This window comes from Coregonus clupeaformis, chromosome 24 (assembly GCF_020615455.1).
Source record: "Coregonus clupeaformis isolate EN_2021a chromosome 24, ASM2061545v1, whole genome shotgun sequence".
In the NCBI taxonomy this organism is placed as follows: domain Eukaryota; kingdom Metazoa; phylum Chordata; class Actinopteri; order Salmoniformes; family Salmonidae; genus Coregonus; species Coregonus clupeaformis.
Window position 1 is genome coordinate 39488436 of NC_059215.1, and position 18567 is coordinate 39507002.

The 18567-nt window shown below is 47.9% G+C and overlaps 1 protein-coding gene across 1 annotated transcript in view; it reads left to right on the plus strand.

Moving 5' to 3' along the window:
- The window catches only part of LOC121537237 (cadherin EGF LAG seven-pass G-type receptor 3-like), a 69299-nt gene that overhangs the window by 18764 nt on the left and 31968 nt on the right, over positions 1-18567 (plus strand). Inside the window, exons 10-34 of the mRNA XM_045206916.1 lie at positions 856-1025; positions 1238-1423; positions 2119-2229; positions 2384-2552; positions 4120-4261; positions 6320-6440; positions 7618-7801; positions 8063-8164; positions 8430-8524; positions 8643-8852; positions 9369-9552; positions 9999-10148; positions 10245-10431; positions 10714-10881; positions 11047-11380; positions 12015-12189; positions 12359-12471; positions 12595-12674; positions 12834-12960; positions 13213-13332; positions 13725-13822; positions 14122-14213; positions 15045-15218; positions 15503-15700; positions 15921-16878. Coding sequence (XP_045062851.1) covers positions 856-1025; positions 1238-1423; positions 2119-2229; positions 2384-2552; positions 4120-4261; positions 6320-6440; positions 7618-7801; positions 8063-8164; positions 8430-8524; positions 8643-8852; positions 9369-9552; positions 9999-10148; positions 10245-10431; positions 10714-10881; positions 11047-11380; positions 12015-12189; positions 12359-12471; positions 12595-12674; positions 12834-12960; positions 13213-13332; positions 13725-13822; positions 14122-14213; positions 15045-15218; positions 15503-15700; positions 15921-16878 — 4648 coding nt within the window. The remainder of the gene's footprint in view (positions 1-855; positions 1026-1237; positions 1424-2118; positions 2230-2383; positions 2553-4119; positions 4262-6319; positions 6441-7617; positions 7802-8062; positions 8165-8429; positions 8525-8642; positions 8853-9368; positions 9553-9998; positions 10149-10244; positions 10432-10713; positions 10882-11046; positions 11381-12014; positions 12190-12358; positions 12472-12594; positions 12675-12833; positions 12961-13212; positions 13333-13724; positions 13823-14121; positions 14214-15044; positions 15219-15502; positions 15701-15920; positions 16879-18567) is intronic.

Genomic DNA, 18567 nt, shown 5'->3' on the forward strand with positions numbered 1-18567 from the left:
GAAGAGGGCACGACAACACCTTTTCCCCCTCAGGAGACTGAAAAGATTTGGCATGGGTCCCCAGATCCTCAAAAAGTTATACAGCTGCACCATAAAGAGCATCCTGACCGGTTGCATCCCCGCCTGGTATGGCAACTGCTCGGCATCCGACCGTAAGGCGCTACAGAGGGTAGTGCGTACGGCCCAGTACATCACTGGGGCCAAGCTTCCTGCCATCCAGGACCTCTATACCAGGCGGTGTCAGTGAAAGGCCCAAAACTGCCAAAGACTCCAGTCAACCAAGTCATAGACTGTTCTCTCTGCTACAGCATGGCAAGCGGTACCGGAGCTCCAAGTCTAGGTCCAACAGGCTCCTTAACAGCTTCTACCCCTAAGCCATAAGACTGCTGAATAATTAATCAAATGGCCACCCACATTATTTACATTGACCTGTTTTTACACTGCTGCTACTTGCTGTTTATTATCAATGCATAGTCACTTTACCTCTACCTATGTACAAATTACCTCGACTAACCTGTACCCCTGCACATTGACTCAGTATTGTTATTTTATTGTGTTACTTTTTATTTTATTTCTTACTTTAGTTTATTTAGTAAATATTTTCTTAACTCTATTTCTTGAACTGCATTGTTGGTTAAGGGCTTGTAAGCATTTCACTGTAAGGTCTACACCTGTTGTATTCGGCGCATATGACAAATAAAAATGGATTTGATTTGATTAGATGAAAAGTAACTTCTGGGGATAGCTGTATCGAAGTCCCAATACCTATCCCGTGTAGGCTTTTTCTCACATATATGAACACACACACTCACACACCTCACTGACTGTAGTCCTTCTCCCCGCCCCCCCCTACAGTGATGCCCCACCCACATCGTTTCCTGGGAAACAGTGCCCTCTGGTGGGACCTGAAGAATGACGTGACCATCTCCACTCCCTGGTACCTGGGGTTGGTGTTCAGGACGCGGGCCAGGGATGGCACCCTGCTGCAGGCACAGGCCGGACAGTACACCAGCCTGGTCTTCCAGGTCTCTACACTCATACATGGAGACTCACCTGTGCTGCCTTACCTGCACTAGTTTATCTGTGTCTGTTTTTCTTCTTTGTAAATGGGTCAGTTTATGTTGGAGTAATACCAACCTGCAGGGGGATTCCAAACCATGCAATGTTAATATGTGTGTAGTCATCTACATGTGGGTTACTCTGTATATTCACCAATGTATCTGTGTTGCCATGGCAGCTGGTGAGTGGACAGCTGGTGTTCTCAGTGACCAAGGGGTCGACGCGGCCGGTGCGTCTGCGTCTGGACCAGGTGCAGGTGAGCGACGGGCGCTGGCATGACCTGCAGTTGGAGCTCCGAGACGTCCGCAGCGGGAGGGAGACGCGCTACGTGGCTACTGTCCGCCTCGACTTCGGCCTCTTTCAGGTGAGAGTCCCACGTTGTCCCTACTCACTGTTCTAAAGTCAGATTTAATCAGATTTCTTAATGGGTTAGGTTTTGATTGGGGGAGGGGTAAACTGATCCTTGATCTGCGCCTAAGGGTGACTTCTACCCGGAGGGACACATTAAGGCCGTGACCAGAATGACCAGTGACCCGTGACCCAATGATCCTCCCTATCACTCTGCAGCGCAGACGTCTCAATGCAAATCATAACCTCTAATCTGGCCCTGTAATCCTTTAGGTCGTTAATCCCAACATCCAATCTTAAAGCCAGTGTAATGGCTCTCTGCCTGGCTATACCCTGTCTACCTACTGCTGGCATTAAAACCTGTTTTGTAAATATTGACTCCAATGTACCACCACACACACACACACACACTCTTTTATGAGCTCTCCTGTACTCTTCACTTGCTTTCTATCAAATATTTGTGTGTCTGTCACTCTTTCTATCTATTCTGTTCTTTTCTCTCACGTATTCACTCTTTTCTCCCCCTCTTTCTCTAACTCCATCTAGTTGAAAGCACTGACTGTCATTCTGAATAAGAGCGTCTGTTAAGTGACATTTCTTTGTAAAAGTTTAAAAGTGTAGTCTCTCTCTCTCTCTCTCTCTCTCTCTCTCTCTCTCTCTCTCTCTCTCTCTCTCTCTCTCTCTCTCTCTCTCTCTCTCTCTCTCTCTCAGGGCACAGTGATAGTGGGGAATGAGATCCATGGGCTGAAGGTGAAACACCTTCATGTGGGCGGAGTCCTGGGCTCGGGGGAGGTGCAGAATGGGATACGGGGCTGCATCCAGGTAAGTGTCCGATCACCATGGCAACTGTATCTTAACCACTGCCCATGATTCTTTCTGGGACTCTTATATACTAGTAGTATGAATGCTATGTATGGTATAATGGTCTATGTTCTTACAAGACTCTATTTGACATGTATTTCGTCTGTGTTCTCAGGGGGTTCGTTTGGGGGTGCGACCAGATGCCCCGCCCCTACCCCGCCCTTCCAAGGCTGTCAAAGTGGAGACGGGCTGTAGCGTTGGCAACCCCTGTGTCTCCTCCCCCTGCCCGCCCCACAGCCGTTGTAGTGATGATTGGGAACGCCACACCTGTCTGTGCGAACCAGGTAAGATACTGCAAGAGAGAGAATGTGTTTGTGTGTTTGCGAGCGAGCGAGCGTGAAAGGATCTAATTTAATTCCTCTGTCGGCAAATTATACAAAACTATAAAGTGAGACGACTTAAAAGAGAAAGAACATTTGAGAGAAGGTGTGATGAAGAACAAGAGAGGGAGAGAGTGAGAGAGGACGCAATGAGCGCCGTGGGGGGGGGAGAGGAAATGGAGAGGCTCAGACATCCCTTCAGCACCATCTAACACAAACACCTCTCCCTATTAGCACAGTGTAGCAGCGCTTCATTACCACGGCGATGGCTTTCATTAGCACAATGAGCATTAAGTATAGAACAGGCCAATAAGTGTCAGGGGGAGACGAATCAAAGTTTCATAATGCCACACAGAAGTGCTCTGAATAATTCCCTCTCATCTTTGGCTGTGAGTATGCCAGTACAAAGGCAGTACAGTGGCACTGCGCCGCCCGTTGAATTAGCTTAATGGCTCTCTCCCGCACAGGAGAACATTTACAGCACTGTTCACAGACTATATACTGTACAGGCACACACACACACACACACACACATACAGGGCACTGCACGACAGCGCACTGACACAAGGACATCTGCTGTCAGTGTGCTGCTGTGAGGCGGTTAGTGTGTGTGTGTGTGTGTGTGTGTTTGTGTGTGAATGTATGTGTGTGTATTTGCCTGTTTGGGTATGCACAGGATAAATAGGTGCAATAAACATTTGTTTATTTTGATAGATTGCAGTTGTATCGACCCAGAGATGGCTAGGGGGAAAAGCTACACCACTCCATAATCAGAGAATATATGTTAATAATTTCCCAAAATGTAGGATTTAAGACTCCAGTAGATTGTCAGCACAAGGATAGTGTAATTGAGTACATTTCTATGCAGTCAAGGCCAACATCTCTGTTTTTGTCAGTTTCCTGATATCCTTATATGGTGAATTCAAGGACATTGTGTAATAGGCGTAGGATTTTTTGTGAGGCCCTTTTTTAAGAGGTGTTCACAGAAAGAGGTTCACAGCTCACAGCACTCACCTGGTTCTATAGGGAGATTCTTTTCAACTGGGTTCTCTGGTAAAAATGATGTGAGAAGAGCTCTATTAGGAAACTGTGGTTTTATATGGAGTTCTTTGATGCACTGATATCGTAAAGGATACGGTATCAGTGCATAGAAAACAAACAGCAAAACACCATAGAGCCCTACAGTCCACACATTTTGTAGGTTTCTTTAGTTAGGGCTATGTTCTTGAAAGTCTATGTATCTTTTGTGTGAAAGCTTTTTTTGTGTGTAGTATGCATAAATACATGAATGTCCAGAGCTTTGCTCTTGTTTTAGGCTTAAATGGTCCTTTTCAAAGGACTGCTTTTTATATTAAGGTGTGCGTGTGTTCTAGGTTTCTAACGCCTGTGTGTGTGTTCCCATGGTAATGGCAATGTGCGTGTTCCTGTGGTAACGCCTGTGTGTGTGTTCCCATGGTAATGACTATGTGTGTGTTCCCATGGTAACGTTTGTGTGTGTGTTCCCATAGTAACGACTATGTGTGTGTTGTAGGTTTCTATGGTAAGGGCTGCAAAGACGCGTGCCAGCTGAACCCGTGTGAGAACAATGCCCAGTGCCACAGGAAGCCCAGCTCATCCCACGGATACATCTGTGACTGTGGAGACAACCACTACGCACAGTACTGTCAGCACAGGTCAGTCTGTCAACCCTACATGAACTATAGATCAACCATACTACATCAACTATTCATCAACTATAGAACAACTATAGATTATCTATAGATCAACCACTACGGCCAGTACTGTCAGCACAGGTCAGTGAGTCAACTATACATCAACTTTAAATCAACTAGCTATTAACATAATATTATACATCTGTGACTGTGAGGACTTTAGATGACTGAACCCCGGCAATATGACTGAATCCCAAATGTCTCTGTGTGTTTATAATGTTAGTAACGGTACACCACAGCAGTGCCCGAGGCTGAGGCAGGGTTGAGACAGCAGGGCAGCAGTGTTCCAGTGCTCTGCTCTGTCTATCTGTCAAAGTGGCTTTTGTTGTCCTTTTTTCCCCACAAATATGCCCTATTCCACAGGAGAGGATAAGAGAAGGCTTACGTTTATCTGTGATGATAAAACACAGTGTATATCTGTGACCCGGGCGTCACCCTGCCCCCATGTGAAATCCCTCCCAGCTTTAGGTCTCAGATCTTTCATCTCCTCTGTTCCCTTTGATCTAGATACTGTGATGTACTCTGGCCTATATAGCAGACAGGGAGTGAAACTCAAAGAACTACCACTTTTAAAGGTCCAATGCAGCTGTGTTATCGCAATATCAAATATTTTCTGGGTAACAGTTAAGGGGCGGCAGGTAGCTTAGTGGTTAAGAGCGTTGTGCCAGTAACCGAAAGGTCGCTGGTTCTAATCCCCGAGCCGACTAGGTGAAAAATCTGTCGATGTGCCCTTGAGCAAGGCACTTAACCCTAATTGCTCCTGTAAGTCGCTCTGGATAAGAGCGTCTGCTAAATAATGTAAATGTTAAGTACCTTACTCTGATTGTTTTATGAGCAAAAGAACAATTTTTCAAACAAGAATTTTGCTAGGACTGTCTGGGAGTGGCCTGAGTGGGGAGGGGAAACTGAAAACGAACTGTTATTGGCAGAGAGGTTTGGAACTCTCTTTCTTATTGGTCTATTAACTAATTTACCGCATGGTGATGTCACCAGGCAGGCCAAAACTCCATCCCACCAAAACAGGCAAAAATTTCAGGTGGTCTTTTCAAACAGCTCTTTCACTGATATAAATGCAACATGCAACAATTTAAACGATTTTACTGAGTTACAGTTCATATAAGGAAATCAGTCAATTTAAATAAATAAATTAGGCCCTAATCTATGGATTTCACATGACTGGGCAGGGGCGCAGCCATGGGTCGGCCTGGGAGGGCATAGGCCCATCCACTGGGGAGCCAGGCCCAGCCAATCAGAATTAGTTTTTCCCCACAAAAGGGCATTATTACAGACAGAAATACTCCTCAGTTTCATCAGCTGTCCGGGTGGCTGGTCTCAGACGATCCCGCAGGTGAAGAAGCCGGATGTGCAGGTCATGGGCTGGCATGGTTACACGTGGTCTGCGGTTGTGAGACAGGTTAGACGTCCTGCCAAATTCTCTAAATCGACATTGGTAGAGAAATTAACATTACATTCTCTGACAACAGCTCTGGTGGACATTCCTGCAGTCAGTATACCAATTGCACGCTCCCTCAAAACTTGAGACATCTGTGGCATTGTGTTGTGTGACAAAACTTTACATTTAGAGTGACCTTTTATTGTCCCCAGCACAAGGTGCACATGTGTAATGATCATGCTGTTAAATCAGCTCCTTGATATGCCACACCTGTCAGGTGGATGGATTATCGTGGCAAAGGAGAAATGCTCACTAACAGAGATGTAAACAAATTTGTGCACAACATTTTGAGAAATAATCTTTCTGTGCATATGGAAAATTTCTGCGATCTTTTATTTCAGCTCATGAAACATGGGACCAACACATTACATGTTGCGTTTATATTTTTGTTCAGTATATATATAAAACACAGGAAAATCAAATTTTTGACTGCATTGGGTCTTTAACATGTGTGTCTGTGTGTGTGCGTGTGTGTGTTTCACTGTGTGTTTGTGTGTTTCACTGTGTGTGTGTGTGTGTGTGTGTGTGTGTGCGTGTGCGTGTGCGTGTGTGCGGTGTGTGTGTAGGATTGACCACCAATGTCCACGTGGTTGGTGGGGCTCTCCAACATGTGGGCCCTGCCACTGTGATGCCAGTAAAGGATTCGACCCCGACTGCAACAAGACCAGCGGCCAGTGTCACTGCAAGGTGACTTGCCTGCCACGACACACACACTCGTTCATATCAGCAGTAAATACTCTTACTGATAATCAACTCATATTTTAACCCCAGGCACTGATCCATGCTCTTACATACCTCAGCAGACCTATGATCACCCTTACCTACCGATTTCTAATCAACTCATAACTGTAACCCCAGCCTAACCCGTAATCCCTGTTTGTGACCTTAATCCCTAATCCTTGAAACTGATCCTAGCTCTAACCTGACACTGCTGTCAAAAAAGCATTATTTTAAGAGGCATTATCAGCAGCTTCATCTTGTTAATCTGAACACCCCCCATTATCCTTTAACACTCTTAACGCCAACAGACACCCCCTTATTCGTCATACCCCCCTCCACACTGTGACCCCATCTTAAATACTTTTTCAAGAACAGTACAGAAGCATGTATCATTGACTTTCAGTAGCACCGTTTATTTAACTGTAGTTTTCCATGTGTTTTCCTTGCTTCTGGGTCTGTTTTCTCACATAGAGTATTGTAATTCAAATGTTGAATTGCTCTTTTACGAGATTTTACGTGCTATGTGCTGGTTTTTCGAAATGCTCACCGGACAATATTTTTGTCTGTCTATTTTGTGTTTGTCTGTCCACGTCTCTGTATGTCTCTCTGAATCCATCTCTTTTCTGTGTGTGTTTGTCTGTTGACATGTTCTTCACTCTCTTTTTTTCATATAAATGTGTATGTATGTTTGTGCGTTTCTGTGTTTGTCTGTCTGTGCATCTATGTAAATGTGTATGTAAATGTTGATGTTGATGTAAATGTCTATGTATATGTTTATGCCTGTATATGTTTGTGACTTTGCTATGTATGTCCTTTCTGTCTATTTGGATGTGCTTGTCTTTGGTCTGAATGTGTATGCATCTGTTTATGTATGTCTACATGTGTCTGTCTGTCTGTCTGTCTGTCTGTCTGTCTGTCTGTCTGTCTGTCTGTCTGTCTGTCTGTCTGTCTGTCTGTCTGTCTGTCTGTCTGTCTGTCTGTCTGTCTGTGTCTGTCTGTCTGTCTGTGTCTATCTCTTTGCGTGCGTGTGTGTGTGTGTCTCTGTCTGTCTGTGTGTGTGTGTGTGTGTGTGTGTGTGTGTGTGTGTGTGTGTGTGTGTGTGTGTCTGTCTCTCTGTGTGTATATATCTGTGTGTGTGTACCAGGAGTTCCACTACCACCCGCGGGGCAGTGACTCCTGCCTGCCGTGTGACTGCTACCCTGTGGGCTCCTTCTCCCGGTCATGTGAACCAGAGAGTGGCCAGTGCCAGTGTCGGGCTGGCGTGATTGGTCGACAGTGCAACATGTGCGACAACCCCTTTGCTGAGGTCACACAGACAGGCTGCGAAGGTAAGACAGAGGGATTCCTCTCCTCCTACCTGTGATCTTCTCTTTGTCTCTTCCTCCCACGTCTTCTCTCTCATCTTCTCTGTGCTTCCTGGTTCTCTGGTTCCCTTATTCTCTCAAAAACCTATCTCTCTCTTGTCAAACCTCTCTCCTCTCAAACTAGTATGGCGTTCTCATTGCATTTAAGTAGCATTTTTTTTTTACTTCTAAGTGATATTGAGTATACTAACACTCTGTTTGCCCATTTTTCTCTCTCTGTGTTAGTCATCTATGACGGCTGTCCTAAGACCATCACCCTGGGGATCTGGTGGCCCAGGACTAAGTTCAACCTGCCAGCAGCCGTACCTTGTCCTAAAGGATCTGTGGGTTAGTCCCTCAACATTCTCCACATTCACTGTAGTTAAGTGGATGTCTGTAGATAGTATAATTCCTGAGTCTTCCAAAGAAGGAAAGATGATAGCAGCTCCCATTAAGACTCAGGATCTATAATGACTATTCCCAGTTAAACACCCCTTTTAACCTAGTATAGTATCTGTGTTTGAATGTATCCCCCTGTGTTGGTTTTTAGTGTTGTGGATGTGTTATAAAGGTATTAGTATGTATAGTATCTGATGGTGTCTGTTCTCTCCAGGTGCTGCTGTCAGACACTGTGACGTGGAGAGGGGCTGGCTGGAGCCAGATCTCTACAACTGTACCTCTCCTCCCTTTGTGGAGCTCAATGCAGCGGTAAAAATACTCTGCTACCCCATTGCTCATACTGATCAGAACTGTAAAGACTGAAATGGTGTATAATAAAGTGTGTGTGTGTGTGTGTGTGTGTGTGTGTGTGTGTGTGTGTGTGTAGCTGGAGTCAGTGGAGCGGAACGAGACAGAGCTCAGTACCATCATCGAGAAGAAACTGGCCCACCAGCTCCGTGATGTCACGGAAGCAACACCCCGTCTCTACGGCAATGACCTTCAGATTGCAGAGCGGCTACTGTCCCGCCTGTTGACCTTTGAGAGTCTGCAGACGGGCTTCGGCCTGACCGCCACCCAGGACGCACACTTCAACGAGGTGAGGGTTGCCCGGCAACACGCTCGTAACACACGTCAGTCGAGTTTGGAAAATGTAGTCACCGTTTTATTAGATTGTGTGTGTGTGTGTGTGTGTGTGTGTGAATGAACTGAATCTGATCTTGGCTTTGATCTCATCTCATGTGATGTGTCTCCACCTCACTAACTGTGACATTAACATCTGCTTTGCCTTTTGTCTCTGTGCTCCCTTTACCTCAAACTCCCCTCCCTCCCTCCCTCCCTCCCTCCCTCCCTCCCTCCCTCCCTCCCTCCCTCCCTCCCTCCCTCCCTCCCTCCCTCCCTCCCTCCCTCCCTCCCTCCCTCCCTCCCTCCCTCTTTCTCCCTCCTCTCTCCTGCCTGGATCATGCTTTTGATCTACCTTCTGCTACCTGTTTCAATCTCTCTTCTTCTCTCTCTCCCTCCACCTCTCCTCTCATCCCCTCTCCCTCTCCCTCTCCCTCTCCCTCTCCCTCTCCCTCTCCCTCTCCCTCTCCCTCTCCCCCCGCTCTGTCTCCAGAATGTTCTGCGGGGCTGCAGTGCGGTGCTGGGTCCCGGCAGTGCAGGGTTATGGCGGGCCCAGAGCCAGGTCCAGGGAGGGGCAGGGGGGCTGGCTGACCTGCTGGAGCAGTATGCCCAGACCCTGGCCCAGAACATGAAGCTAACCTACCTGAACCCAGTGGCCCTGGTCGCCCCCAACATCGGTGAGTCACTGCCCCCATGGAATAAAAGGCTGCTCTCTTTCCCTTTTTATGTGGTGTGCTCAGTACATTGTGTCAAGTAAGGTCTGACTCTTTGTATTGAGTGGTTGTTCCTGGTTTATTTCAAGGTCAAGTAGTCCATGCAAGTGTGAAGGCCGGCTAGTCCATTTTCTGTGTAAAAAAGAAAGCGAGAACCCTGTGAACAGCAGTGTGTCTAGATCCAAGTTTTGGTTTTGGCAGGAACAACTAAGTATCCACAACAAGTGTAAAAAACGTAGACTATTGACTGACGACCTTGACTTTAATAATTTGTGTATATATTTTTGGCAATGTAGTGCATAAACAAACAACGTGTTTCACGTGTAGCTTCATCAGGTTTGTTTTGTTATGTTGTGTGGTGAAACCTGGACTCTCATAAACTGGTGTGTGTGTGCGTGCGCGTGTTGCAGTGATGAACCTTGACCGCGTGGAGAACCACACCCACGTGCGCAGACGTTTCCCTCGCTACCACAGCCCTCTGTTCCGCGGCCAGGCTGTCTGGGACCCCCACACACACGTGGTGCTGCCCCCTGCTGCCCTGGTGCCACAACGACACCAGTGTAAGTAGAACACACACACGCACATGACAGTCGCTGAAACACACACACACACACACACCTTATTGTCACTCCTCTTATGTCTTATGCCTCTTCCAGTTTCAGCTTCACAGAACACAGCTCCCGCCCCCATCAGTATGTCGGCCAATCAGACAGGAGAATATGCTGCGGCCAGCCGTTCTGTTTCGCTGCCGGAGCCGCCCGTCACCATCGTCATCATGTTGATCTATCGTAGCCTTGGAGCGGCACTCCCCCCCAAGTACCACACTGACAGACGAGGAGTCAGGTAATTCATTGTGTGTGTGTGTGTGTGTGTGTGTGAATACTGTATATGCCTGCCCTCCAGTGTCTATCTCTCTGATGGCATCTGTTGTACCAGGTGTGTGTGTTTACAAGTGTTTATTTCTGTTTCATTTAGACTTTTCGAAGCACAGCATTGGAATTGTGCCACTGTGTTTGGTGGACCATAAAACCCTGTTTGGGCTATTATGTCCGTCCTACTAAATCTAAATCTCTCCCCCTCTCTCCCCCTCTCTCCCCTCTCTCCCCCTCCTTCTCCTCCCTACAGACTCCCCAGACATCCTGTAATAAACTCTCCAGTGGTCAGTGTGTCTGTCTACAACAACCAGACGTTTGTCGGGGGTCCGCTGGACTCGCCCCTGCAGCTGGAGTTCCACCTGCTGGAGACCGCCAACCGCAGCAAGCCCCTGTGTGTCCAGTGGAACCACAGCAGCCCGTGAGTGGAGCTTTGCATGACTTGAGTGGACTTGTGCTCTGTGGAAAATAGATAGAGTGTACAGACTGGTGAACTCTCTCTTCTTCCTCCTGCCTTTCTCCCACCAACCTCCTCTCTCCCTCTCTCTCCCTCTTTCTCACTCACCCCACTGCCCTCTCTCTCCAGGTTGGAGGTGGGAGGTTGCTGGACAGTGAGGGACTGCATCGTAGTATACAGGAACACGTCCCACGTGCGTTGCCAGTGTCAGAGGCTGGGCACCTTTGGTGTCCTAATGGACAGCTCCCAGAGAGAACAGCTGGAGGGGGATCTGGAGACTCTGGCCCTGGTCACCTACTCCTCTCTGTCTGTGTCTATGCTGGCGCTGCTGCTGACCGTCCTGGTGCTGTCCTGCCTCAGGGGCTTAAAGTCCAACACCCGCTCCATCCACTCCAACATGGCCGCCGCCATGCTGCTCTCTGAGCTCGTCTTTCTGCTCGGCATCAACCAGACCGAGCAGCAGGTACGTGTGTGTGCGTGCGGACGGGGGCTATGTGTGTGTGTGTTGGGGTGTGTGTGTTAAAGGGCGGTCTGGGTGTGTGTGGGGGGGTGTCTGTGTGTGTGTGTGTGTGTGAGACAGAGAGAGCGATCATAATGTGTTTATGTGTGTGTGTGTGTGCACCCAACCAAGACGGCACAGTATGCGTGGGTGCGTTCAACATGCGTGTGTTCCAACTGTGTACTGTATGTCCAGTACGTTAACAGTATGTTATATCATTGTCTTCAATGAGCTTGAATATCCGCTTTACTACAGAATCAGGATCACTACCATTAAAACCATACTTGAAAGTTATTCTGTTTGAGTGAGTAGACAAAATGAGCGTCTGGCTGCCAAGGCCTCTTTTTCTGGTTCTTTCTCTGTGCCTTGGTGTTCATTGGAGATGTGTACTGTGATGCTTACAGTATAACACCAGATGTTCTAACTGGTCTGAAAGCCAAAGGCCTTAAACAGAGGTTGGAAAACAAACCAATAGGACACCATCTTGGCAAGTTGGCACTGAACTCAGCTAGCACGCCCATAGGAATATATTGAAGGTTGTCATAACAGAATCTCTATACATGGCTCTGACTGTTCTCTCTCTCTCTCTCTCTCTTAGTTCCTGTGTACGGTGGTGGCTATCCTGCTGCACTATTTCTTCATGGCCATGTTTGCCTGGCTTTTTGTGGAAGGGCTCCATATATACCGCATGCAGACAGAGGCACGCAACATCAACTATGGAGCCATGAGGTTCTACTATGCCATCGGGTGGGGTGTACCTGCCATCATCACAGGTACTCACACATACTCACACACATACTCACACACACACACACACGTCTTAGGATGACAGCTTAGATATGACAGTTCCTTACATAGCCCTGTTTCAGAATGGATTTCTTAAAAACAGCCACACACACCTGTGCACACAGTGCTACCTCATCTTACTCTCTCACTGTTCAGGTTTGGCGGTAGGGCTGGATCCTGAGGGCTATGGCAACCCAGACTTCTGCTGGATCTCCATCTATGACAAACTCATCTGGAGCTTCGCTGGACCCATCGCCATCGTCATCCTGGTACTGTCTCACTCTCGTTCTGCGCCAGTCACTTCGTTAGGGCCGGTTCACTGTGTTTGCCTATGTACCTCTGTAGTATCTAGTCTCATGTAGGTCTGCCTCATTGCTGTCTCTTTGTTACAGATAAACGGTGGGATGTTTCTGATTGTGGCGCGCATGTCCTGCAACCCCTCCCAGAAAGAGACCAAGAAACTACCTGTCATGTGAGTGACCCAGAGAGGTTGAACAGATGGCATAATAGGCCAGGTTCTGCTGATGATGAGGAATACAATTCTATTGCAGTAACAGACCTTTAAATTCAGCCATAAAAGCCTTTTCATTTCCCTGGCTGACACGCTCTCTCTCTCTCTCTGTCTCTCCAGTGGCACTATACGCAGTGCCTTCCTCCTGCTGCTCCTGGCCACCTCTACCTGGTTCTTTGGGCTGATGGCTGTCAACAACAGTATTCTGGCCTTCCATTACATCTTCATTGTACTATGCTTACTGCAGGTACTGAACATGACGTGTGTGTGTGTCTGTGTGTGTGTGTGTGTGTGTGAGTGTGTGTGTGTGTGTGTGTGTGTGAGAGTGTATGCCCAATTAGACTGTGTGAGTTGCTTTTTGGTCTTGCTGAGTACTTGGTGGTGTGTTTTGGAGTTAATGTGTGTTATTGTGTGTTATTGTGGGTTATTGTGGGTTAATGTGGGTTAATGTGTGTTATTGTGTGTTAATGTGTGTGTTCCCCTCATCCCCTCTGCCCAGGGTCTTGCTGTGTTCCTGGTGTTCACGGTACTGAACGCCGAGGTGCAGGAGGTCTGGAAGTTGTCGTGTCTGGGTAGGAAGAGCCCCAACGAGGACACGCCCAGAGCCCCACAAATCCCTGTGAGCATGGCACCCTCCCCTCCACCACACACACGCACACACACACACGCACACACACATCTGGCTCCATTCTACCACACACATCACCCCCCAATCCACATCAGCACACCCTGGCCTTCCCTTAACATTACCCCCTCAGGGCTTTTCACTTGACCCAGATTCCACAATGTACTGTGCTTAGCCTACCTTATTAAGATTTGTACCACTGACTCATCTGGGGAATGATTGTTGCTGTGTTTTCTGTCATTTATTTGGACTCGACTAGCACGGTTTGACGTAGAATGTTGATGTGTGCTCCTGAATGTATTTTTGAACACGTGTGTGTTTTGTGTGTCTGTCTGTCTGTCTGTGTGTGTGTGTGTGTGTGTGTGTGTGTGTGTGTGTGTGTCCAGGGTCAAAACCCCTACAACAATGCGTCGTTGCTGGAGCAGAGCGGACTGCACCGCATCACCCTGGGAGCCTCCACTATCTCCTCTGTCAGCAGTGCTCGGTCAGTAGGCCATCTGAGATACACAGGGTCTGAAACATATAGGTGCGGTTTCCCAGACACAGATTAAGCTTAGTCCTGGACTAAAAAGCTATTTCAATGGAGATTCTCTATTGACCCAATAGTAGGGTCAACCTGTATCCGGGAAACTGACTTCCATTGTTAGTATACTGTATGTAGATCAGGCTTATGGAGCCTGCCTAATCAGGCTTATGGAGCCTGCCTAATGTAGTGGTCAGTAGTCTCAGTGTCTGTGATGGAATGTGTAAATACTTTGGTTAACACCTCCTTTCCCCCCACAGAGAAAACCTGCTGGCCCGCCAGACCTTGGAACACAATCTGGGACACACTGGCGCCACAGACCTGGACGTGGCCATGTTCCATAGAGACGGAGGTACCCCCCACCCCACACACACACACTAGGGCTCCACGATATGGGCAAAAAAATCGAATAGCGTTTTTTTTTTTTTTACAAATAAAACTGTTGGAATCATAAAAATACAATGATTAATATTAAGAAGCAAAGTGGAAAGCAGCATCGTTCTTGTTTGGAACAATCTGTTGACTGCATCTGACCTAACAGAACAACAGCATGCAAACGTATAGTGGCTCTAACAGCTTGGAGGAGGGACTGTGCTGCTTGAGTGGCAGGGGGCGGGGCTTGGTGTGTGACGTCACAGCCGCAAGAGGAGAGAGGGAAAGAGACGACAAACGAGTCAACTATAAAAACTGCTGAGTGGCCTTTTAAAATATTTCATGCGATATGGATCTATTGCGATATGGATTCTGCACATGTCAATATTGCACAATTTGATTAATTGTGCAGCCCTAACACACACACGCACGTGCACGCACACAGGACTCTAGGAATGTGCACATAAACATGCATTGTAAAACAAATAAACACATTCATAAACACTCTAGGGTTATAATACTGTATACAATACAAGTCAAATGATAACAAATGTGCATGACCTCTTTTTGCTTTTAATAGTAACTGAGACTATAACTGGTTCTATAACCTCTCTCTCTCAATTCAATTCAATTTAAGGGTTTTATTGGCATGGGAAACATATGTTTACATTGTCAAAGCAAGTGAAATAGATAATAAACCTATCTCTCTCTCTCTCTCTCTCTCTCTCTTTCTGTCTCTCTCTGTCTCTCTGTCTCTCTCTCTCGCTTTCCCTGTCTCTCTCTGTCTCTCTGTCTCTCTCTCTCCTCTCAGGTGAGGACTCGGACTCAGACTCAGATCTCTCTTTAGAAGAGGAACATAGTCTCTCCATCCCCTCCTCCGAGAGTGAGGACAACGTTCGTCTCCGTGGACGCATCCAGCGACGCTTCAAACGCACCAATCACAGTGAGCGGCTTCTCACAGAGCCCGCCCACAACGGCACCAAAGGTACACAGACAGACACTATGGAAATGCAAGACTGATAGACTCATAGATTCACAAATTAAAGCAATTCATACGTTATGTATGTATGTAAGTATGTGATACCTATAAATGCCATACCAATATGCAAACACACTCTGAAAATGTCAGACACAGAGATCCATAAATCAATAAAAATCATTATGCATTTAGAAGTGTGGCACTTCTACAAAACCCTCTCTCATATTGGATACAGTTGTGATTTATTTGGAATTGTTGGCCAATGGCAATTGTCCATCTTTGTGTATCAGACCTGGATGGCAATGATCTGCTCTCCTATTGGCCAGCACTGGAGGAGAGCGAGGTCCACTCCCTGCAGAAGTGGGGCTCAGAGCGCCGCCTAGTGGCTGACTATAGCAAGGACACCGCCAACAACAACCAGCCTGAGACTGTGCTGACCAGCGGGGACGAGAACGGCCTGACAGGACAGCCCAACCGCCACCGCAAGGGTGAGACACACACGCACATGCAGGCACATACACGCATGCACACACACACACATACACACTCAGCCCGACTACCACAGAAAGGGTCACAAACTCAGTAACATTGCCCCAGTAACCTTTCTATTCTGCTAATGACCAGCTATTATTACCATACAGATTAATGTAAACTCAAACACCAAAATACCTATTAACCCTTTTTTCTAATCTCTCCCTGCTGACTCAGGCATCTTGAAGAACCGCATTGACTGTCCCCCGGCCCTGCAGGGTCTCTCCACCATGGGTCAGGCCCCCAGCGAACTCTCCTGGTACCGCACCTCCACCCTGGGCCACAGGGGTGTCCCGGCAGCCTCCTACGGTCGCATGTACTCTGGGACAGGCTCCCTGTCTGGCACGGGCTCCTTGTCCCAGCCCGCCTCCCGGTACTCCTCCAGGGAGCACTTGGACTCTCTGGCCCGCCGCCAGCTCTCCAGAGACCCCCTGGGCCGCCAGGCTGGAGGAGGGTCCCAGAACCGTCTGGACCGCCAGGGTCCCCGGGACAACCTGGACCTGCTGCCCCGCCGGCGTGAGCCGGGCCTAGACAGAGCCTCCAGGGAGAACCTGAGCAGCTCCAGAGACAGGCTGGATGTCCACCAGCACAGCACCCACGCCTCCCAGGAGGACTTGAGTGGGAATGGGGGTGTGGAGCCCGGTCTGGGGGGGTCGCGCTCCCAGCTCAACACCCTGACACGGCGCCAGGCCTCCTCCCGTGAACACCTAGGAGGAGCGCTGATGAGCAGCCGCTCCCGCGAGCAGCTGGAGGCCAACGGGAGCGGCGGGGTAACCCAGTCCCAGCCCTGCAGGGAGTGGCTTCGCACCCTGCCCCCCCGCCAGCCCTCGCACCCCGACCAGCCCCCGCCCTCCTCCCCTCCTCCCCCCATCAGCGAGGAACCCCAGGAGCCCCCCCTACCCCGCCGCGGCCGGCTGGACTCTGCCCCCCAGTGTAGGTTTCCCCTCCCTGCCCCCGGCGCCCCCCCCAGCCGCCACCCGTCCAGCGAGCACCTGGACATCCTTTCCTCCATCTTGGCCTCCTTCAGCTCCTCCGTGCTCACACCCCCAGCCCCCTCGTCAGCACAGGGACCCTCCCCCTCCCCGCCCCACTCCGCCACCTCCCACAGCATCTCTGAGGTCTCCCCAGACTCTGAGTAAGTCCTGCACTCTCACTCACCTTCATCTACCTGCTTCCTCTCCTCTTCACACTCCTGGTCTGCTCTCTTTCTCTCTCTGTCCTCACACATCCATCTTTTTGGTCCCTATCAAAGATGTGGTGATTTGGATTATAAACATGTCATAGCCTGCATGTCAGGAGATGCACACTGAGTGTACAAAACATGATGAATACCTGCTCTTTCCATGACATAGACTGACCAGGTGAATCCAGGTGAAAGCTATGATCCCTTATCGATGTCACTTGTTAAATCCACTTCAATCAGTGTAGATGAAGGGGAGGAGACAGGTTAAAGAAGGACTGTGTATGTCTGCCATTCAGAGTGTGAATGGGCAAGACAAAAGATTTAAGTGCCTTTGTACGGGGTATGGTAGTAGGTGCCAGGCACACCAGTCAAGAACTGCAACGCAGCTGGGTTTTTCACGCTCAACAGTTTCCCATGTGTATCAACAATGGTCCACCACCCAAAGGACATCCAGCCAACTTGACACAACCGTGGGAAGCATTGGAGTCAACATGGGCCAGCACCCCTGTAGAATGCCTCGACGAATTGAGGCTTGGGTGGGGGGGGTGCAATTCAATATTAGGAAAGTGTTCTTAATGTTTTGTACACTCAGTGTACGTAGCATTGATCAGTTGTTATTTTGGCTTGTCACTGATTGTGGTCTCTCTTGTCTCTTCACAGAGTCAACAGAAGTGAAGGACAGTCTTGATGACACCCTCCATATCCCACAATGCATTATGTCTGTATTGGGGTTACCAAGGACTGTGTGGGGGCCGGGAATAGGTCAAGGAGCACCCTGGACTGCTGAAGCACCCTGGGATACTTGAGGATCTAAGTGTTGAAAAAAGGCAGACAGTGAGATGGAGTTTGGTTGGTTCGTTCTGTTGTTGACTATTTTCTGTTACAAGCAGCACCAAGTATGGGGAGGAGGTCTATATGATTGAAACAGAGGGATGGCTACCTTAGCCACTAATGTTTAACGAACTTCGATCCTCAGATTTAGTCATGAACACAAGGATCGGAATTGAACCTCTAAGAAAAAGAAGAACCTGTACATAACATTTTTATACATTTTGTATCTTTTTCATTAGAGAGGAAGAAAAAAAATATCTTGTGACGTTTTTGAAGATTGTGTCAATGTGTGGTTGTGAATGAGGTGTGAATGGAATCTGTTGCTAGGGGCAATAACCCTTAAATCAAAATACCGTTATCCTGAAACGTTTCCTCAAACCCGTCAACTATATGTATAAAACTAGGGACAGGGGTCGGTTAGTGTTGATTGGATGAGATTATCAGACCTGAGACATGATAGGACGAGGAAGGTGTTGGGGCGGGTGATTGTAAATAGGAATGAATTCTATGAAAGAGGGATCTGATAGAACAAATGATTGTGACAAGAAAGAAAGCAGATATAATTTACTTTGATATTTGAGAGGCTTGATGGCTTGATTATCTCATTCTTTAGTTGGTCAGAATACTGTTTAGATGGAAGTGTTCTGTTAATCAAAGAAAAGACCCACTGCATTTGAATGTCGATCATCTATTCTACAGCATAAAATATGTCTCTCTGTGCTACTATATATCAGAAACAAAACATACCAGTAAAAAAACGGCACTGTTACATATCGAATGGTTTCTCTGCCTGATATATGGTCCATTTTA